At 47.6% G+C, this 6000-nt stretch overlaps 1 protein-coding gene across 1 annotated transcript; it reads right to left on the bottom strand.

The window, feature by feature from the left end:
* Nucleotides 1–997: 997 nt before the first annotated feature.
* Nucleotides 998–4445, bottom strand: LOC125530074 (ketol-acid reductoisomerase). The gene is made up of 10 exons (XM_048694467.2): nucleotides 4093–4445; nucleotides 3894–3986; nucleotides 3599–3664; nucleotides 3164–3304; nucleotides 2682–2909; nucleotides 2467–2584; nucleotides 2252–2391; nucleotides 2011–2178; nucleotides 1723–1878; nucleotides 998–1543 (listed from the first exon to the last, which is right to left on the bottom strand). Exons 1-10 carry the CDS (start codon nucleotides 4366–4368, stop codon nucleotides 1178–1180), a joined length of 1752 nt encoding a protein of 583 aa, XP_048550424.2. The 5' UTR covers nucleotides 4369–4445; the 3' UTR covers nucleotides 998–1177.
* Between the last annotated feature and the right edge of the window lie 1555 nt (nucleotides 4446–6000).

A 6000-nucleotide genomic window follows, 5' to 3' on the forward strand; every position in this document is an offset into this window, starting at 1 on the left:
TTTTTGGACTCAGTCGGGTTGCAGGAATGATGTTATCTTTGAGAAGAAAATTATTAGTGATCCTATGGTCTTAGTGAGGCTGATATGCTATTGAATTTCTGGCTGGTCTATATTGCAGATAAATGAGAGAAATCGAAAGGCGGCGCCATTGAGCAAGTAGCAAATGAGGTGTACCGCTCCTCACAAGGTTGGCGACCAGGCGTCCTTGGGATTGGTGGTTGATCCTTCAGTTGCTCCCCCCTGAAAGTCTTCATGAATTAGCTACTCGTGATCTTCTCTGACATGCTTCAGTTCGTTTCTTGCTTTTCCTTCGCTTAGCTGGTATAGTTGATATAGTTGGATGCAAGTTGGAGTCTCTTCTTAGCCCTGCTTCAGTTCCTTTCTTGTTTTTCCTTTTATTTGCTTAGCTGGTACTCCCTCTGTAAAGTAATATAAGAGCGTTTAGATCTTGGTTCGTTGTGCTTTTTTGCTGCTTTTATAATAGTTTATAAAAGTTTATAGAGGGATTGGTTATCTATGGTTGGATATTCTTAGTCTTGGTTCGTTGTGCTTTTTTGCTGCTTGCGCTTCGGGCAGGTTTGTGCTTTGCGCCGTGTGATCCTTTGTCATCCGGGTTGTATAAAGCGTTAGGAGTCTGGATTTTGCTAAAACCATATTTTTAGTTTGTTCTAGGGTTGAACCATATGGTTCCCAAACTTTGATAACCAGACAAATATCAAACCTCCTTTGTTTTCTGGGTTGTTTTGACCGGTTTTCAGTTACAACGTCACACAGACATCAGCATGTTACTGTTCCTTTATTAGATTAAAAAAAATTGTTGATAGGAGAGGCCCATCTTTCAATTACAAAAAACGCCATGACAGCCCATAAACCATAAGCTAGGCCGGGGCAGCGTCTGCTGTTACTGCCACCGACGACGCCGGCGAGCTCTACCACCACGCTTGCTGTATGTGAATTTCGAGAGAAATGCGGCAAAAGCTACACAAACAGCAACATCTAACCGGACGAACCAACTTTTATTATTCTGGAAACGAAGACGACTCACTCAGTCCACCACCAACAGGGGTCTCTCTCTCTCTACCTGACAGCAGTTCACAGGTTCAAACAGCTAGTCGCACACATACAGTACAGTCCATGAATTGTCCACCCATCAAAAAACAACTCTTCAGCCCCAAATCTAGGCAGACTGCCGAAGCTCTGGGCGCACAAAGTCGGCGTCGGCCGTCACCGAGATGTCGACGGTGGGCCTCAGCTCGGCACACACCTCGATGGCGCCGTGGACAGGGTCCGACATGAAGTTGCTGATGAGGTCCTGGTTGATGGGCTCGTCCTTGTCCACCGTCACAAACGCCTGCTGGGTCAGGATGTAGTCGAAACGGGGCGCCCACTTCCTCGACCCCAGACGCGCCGTCGTCGAGCAGTTGTCCACCATGAAGGCCACCCCGCGCGCGTGCATGAAGGGGTTCAGTGAGTCCACCGACTCGATCACACTCTCGTTGATGATCTCAGAGTAGGAGTGCCCCTTCTTCCTCAGCACCTCAATCTGCAGTTTAGAAAGGGAAACAGGAAAGATCAGTAATTGCTTTCGTTTCATGTAGAGTAATCAATCATTCAGGAAGTGTAATCTACAGCTTACACATCATCATCGACTTGAATAAGATGTCAAGCCATCGTATTCTAGTGTACTGGTATAATATGTAACTGAGTGGAGAGGAGCCTGACCTGGGCCATCATAAGTGCAACATAAACTCCAGCCGTGAAGGGGTGGAGAGGGCCAAGGTCACCATCTGGCCGGGTCGAGCGCACCTTTTCGCCAACCTTCCACATCCGAGTTTGGTCGATTTTGCCCATAGGGAAAGCAGGAAGGCCTTCCTTGTCCTGTGCAAGCATAAAGAAAATGAGATGGTGTGAATCAATAATCACCCTGTCTTATTTGGTGTCCACACCCCAAACCTAATCATGAACAGAATCGGATTGGAAGGTTGCAGTTTTAACAGCAGAAGAACTTACATAGAACCTCCGACCAGCCAACACAACACTCCGGATTTCACTTCCAGAGGCAACATCTTCGTAGCATTCGTAGAGTATGTCCATGCAAGGGTAAAATGATGCACTGTATGCCTTGTTGAACTCCTTTTTGCCTTCCTCGCTCAAGGAGTTGTATACTTCAAGCATCCCCTGGTAAGAAGGGGCAAATTGGACTGATAAGCAAAGATTAAAGGTGGTTACAAAAAGTTCAATCAAGGCATACCTTCTTTGAGATGGTCTTGGAGATAATTCCAGTGATGCCCTCCACAGTGCTTTTGTATGCCAGCTCCTCGTCCATTCCTTGCTCTGTGTATCTCCTAAACAGAGCCTCCACGATGCCATGAACAGCACCCAGCAAAATTCCTGGACAAAAACTGGTTAGCAACAGCACAATCATAACAGGCAACATAAAGTCACAAAGAAGAAAAGGAGATTCACCTCGCTCCCCAAAGATATCACTCTTGTACTCCTGTTCTAGAGTGGTAGCAAAGGTGAACGGGGATCCTAGTGCAACCGACCACCCAAGAGCAACATCAGTGGCCCTTCCATCAACATCCTATACATCAAAAAGAGCAAACACACACGGGTGCTCAGTGCATAGCTGCATGCCTTCAGACCAAATTGATAGTTGAGAAGTCAGCAAAATACCATACCTGGTGAACAGCAAAGCTAGCGTTGATGCCAGCACCATTTACTTCCTTGCCCTGAACATACAGTCTCCGAACTGATGGACCCATTCCCTTGGGGCATACAGCAACCACGCTGATGTTCTTAGGGAAATCAAGGCCATGTGATTGCAGATGTCCAAGGAGAAAACCGTGAGATAAACCAAGAATGCTGTTTGGTTTCATGTGAGAGAAGATCTTCTCATAGTTGTCTGCCTGCAGAAAGTAAATGAGAACTTTAATTACAAGGATAGAATAAAGTGATGGTGGGACTCAGACAAATGTATCATGCAGTGAATGATAGATAGTACGTATGCTCCAGGCAGAACATGCAAGTTAAATTAATTAATTAATTAAACCAACAGGATGCAAAGAAACATCATCCTGAAGCTGAGCCTGATCTAAACAAACAATTAACAAAGGAAAGCTTAAAATCATGCAGAAAGCTATTGAGCGTAAGTGAAGCACACCTGGGCAGAATCTGAGATCAACAGCAGCACAAGATCACTGCCAGAGACCGTCTCCCATATGTCTCCCAAGGTTCCGTTCTCCTCGGTGAATCCAGCACCACGTGCTTCCTCAAAAGACTTGGAACCTTTCCTGAGGCCAATCTGAAAGCAAAAAAGACAGCTTATTGAACAACTGACATGGTAGCGCCAAAGTACGTACCAAATGAGACAGAATATAAACTGGCACACAATCTGCATATTCCAAGTTGTATAACATCAAAGGTAAACGACTGATAAATTACTAGAAAGCTAAAGAAAACAATAAGCATTAGCTGTGGGTTTTCTTTCCACTCAGGGCTGCAAGCCGAAGCTTCAGTCAGAGCTTTTCACTTAAACACATAGTGAAAACTCAATCCCATGTCTAAAGCTGGATACTTGTACATGAGAACAGCTAACCTTGACGACGATGTCAGACTTGGCTTCCACCAAGGAATCCCTCAGGTTCTGGGCCTGCGCCGGACCCTGCAAAAGCACCATAGAGAAAAATCTGTTAGAGCCAGCAGACAGACCTGCAAACTCTGAACCTACCAAGTGGCAGAACAGAGCAAATCTGTGAAATCAGCCACTCCGTTTGACCGCACCGACTGATGTGTACATCCAAGCAGTGTCTCGAGTAGACAGACATGTAAATCTCTCGAGTGAGGAAAGAAACTGCGCATAGAGGGGAGGAAAGCAGAGCTGGAGACTGGACCTGGGAGCCCCATCCGATGACCCCGATCTGCTTGACGCCCTTGAAGGCCTCCGGGAGCAGCGGGAAGAGGTTGCGCCCGCCCCTCACGATGTACTGCAGCCGCACACGGAACAAATCGTAAGAATCCAGAGCAAAAAAGCAAGCCCGGAGGTGGGAGTGAGGAGCGAGAGATGGAGTGGGGGCGGGGGCGCGTACGTACCTCCTCGTGGCCGGCGAGGGAGACCTTCTCCTTGTTGAAGACGGCGGTGTCGAAGTCGAGCGACGGCATGGCGGCGCCGACCTTGGCCGGGGCCGCGACCATGGCGGCGACCGCGCGGCGGCGGGCGCCCGAGACTGATAGGGCGCATGCGGGGTGGGAGGCGGCCGGAGAGAAGGCGACAGAGGATGAGCCTCCGGCGGCGGTGGCGGCGGCTAGGGTTTTGGGGTGGGAGAAGGGGGCGAGGGTGGATGCCGCGGAGGAGGTGGGCGCCGCCATCGTGTCCGTCTCTGGCCTCTGGGGGGAGCGAAGGGCGGCTCTCTCTTCTGCCGGTGGTTGGTGAGGGGTTTGGGGTCGGGGTGACCTGGATAGATTTATACGCCTCGCCCGGCCGTCCGATCCCATCGACGGCCGCGATGCGACCCGCCCACGGGGACGCACTCACGTGAACGGCCGCGCCGGTACAATATCATTCTGGGGGTGGCTCGCACGTTGCGCGCATGGAGATGCGCGCGCTCTCTTTGTCTTTGGCCTACGCACGCACGGCTCAACGGCACCTTTGGCCGCACGCGCGGCGCTCTCGGCCTCGTCGGAGGGCAGAGCGAGGGCGGCATCGGCGTGGTGCGCCCGCCGTGAACGCAGCGCACGGCAGATCCCGCGGTGGCTGGCCGTGTCGCTGCCAACGGTGGACAACTGGATGCCACAGCGCCGGCGGTGGGTCTGTGGGCGCACGGCGGGCGTCGGCGTCACAGGTCGCCGTCCGGCGGCATCTCGGGACGTATCCTGTGGGACACACGGAGGATCCGCTCTGAAAACCACGCCCGGGGAAAGGCTCATGGATTACACTTTCCCCGACGAAGTGCTTCTGTGGTCTAAAAATCGAGTAAATCATTGATACGGATGAGAGGGAGTAGCATTTCTTTCAGTTGAGCAAATCAAAATCATGCTTTACTATCTCGCACATAAAAAAGAGCATAGTTTACTATGCCTCACTTGCGCGCGGGACACATGAACACGGCCGCATCGGTTTTCCCTCTAGGCCTCCTTTAATTTACAGGAACTAGCAGCGTGGCCTGTGCATTTGCGCGGCTAGAATTTGTATATACTTTTCTTTTACATATATTGCAAAATCCTTGATAACAAAACTAACATTTCTAAGCACTCTCCCCCACTCTATTCATCATCCTTTCTATTTTCTCCATCCATGTGAATGTTATTCACATAAAACTATAATACTTAGAACGACATAAATGATCAATTACATAGTCAGCATTATCTTTATCTTCTATGTTTTTTTGCTATTGTAACAACGTGGTATTCATTTGTCATATGATACTCACTTGCACACATGACATTTTTTTTTTCTTACTCATGCTCTATGCGTTATTTGTACATGCATATATTGCTTGCTTCTTCTCGGCCTCACTTAGTAGTTTGAACATCAGCTATGACAACATTTCATGAATACTTATGCTCGCCTCTATTCTAATCATGTGCACTCTTTGTTGTCCTATCAAAATGTTTTTACGTTGACACACATCAAGCTTGGGGTATACGATTTATCATGAGTAGATCCAGCCAAATGCATGACGATACCTTTGAGGACGCCGCGGTTTTGCTTCTCTCGCGAATATTCTTTGTCAAAGAAAGGTAATCCAAAAAATTGCATAATAGTTTTCAAGATTATGGTTATAGATGGATTTCATATTTATATACGAAAACAAATATTGATAATTTTCATGTATTTCTCATTTCGAATTTTGTGTATATAATATGAATTATTTCATCACCATATATATATATATATATTGATATCAGCTACTTAATTATTTCACTTAAGATATGAAATAGAATACTGAGTTTAGTTTTATATAATATTTCATAAGTATAAAGAGTCATATTCTTTGTACA

The sequence above is a fragment of the Triticum urartu genome, chromosome 1A, assembly GCF_056163025.1.
Source record: "Triticum urartu cultivar PI428250 chromosome 1A, HENAU_Tu73, whole genome shotgun sequence".
Lineage (NCBI taxonomy): Eukaryota > Viridiplantae > Streptophyta > Magnoliopsida > Poales > Poaceae > Triticum > Triticum urartu.

Excerpts from the sequence above, each read along its gene's own strand:
- LOC125530074 (XM_048694467.2), bottom strand. The coding sequence starts at position 4,368 with ATGGCGGCGCCCACCTCCTCCGCGGCATCCACCCTCGCCCCCTTCTCC. Across the intron at positions 3,987-4,092 it reads CCCTCGCCGGCCACGAGGAG|TACATCGTGAGGGGCGGGCG; the intron begins GTACGTACGCGC and ends GTGCGGCTGCAG. Across the intron at positions 1,544-1,722 it reads TTGCACTTATGATGGCCCAG|ATTGAGGTGCTGAGGAAGAA; the intron begins GTCAGGCTCCTC and ends TCTAAACTGCAG.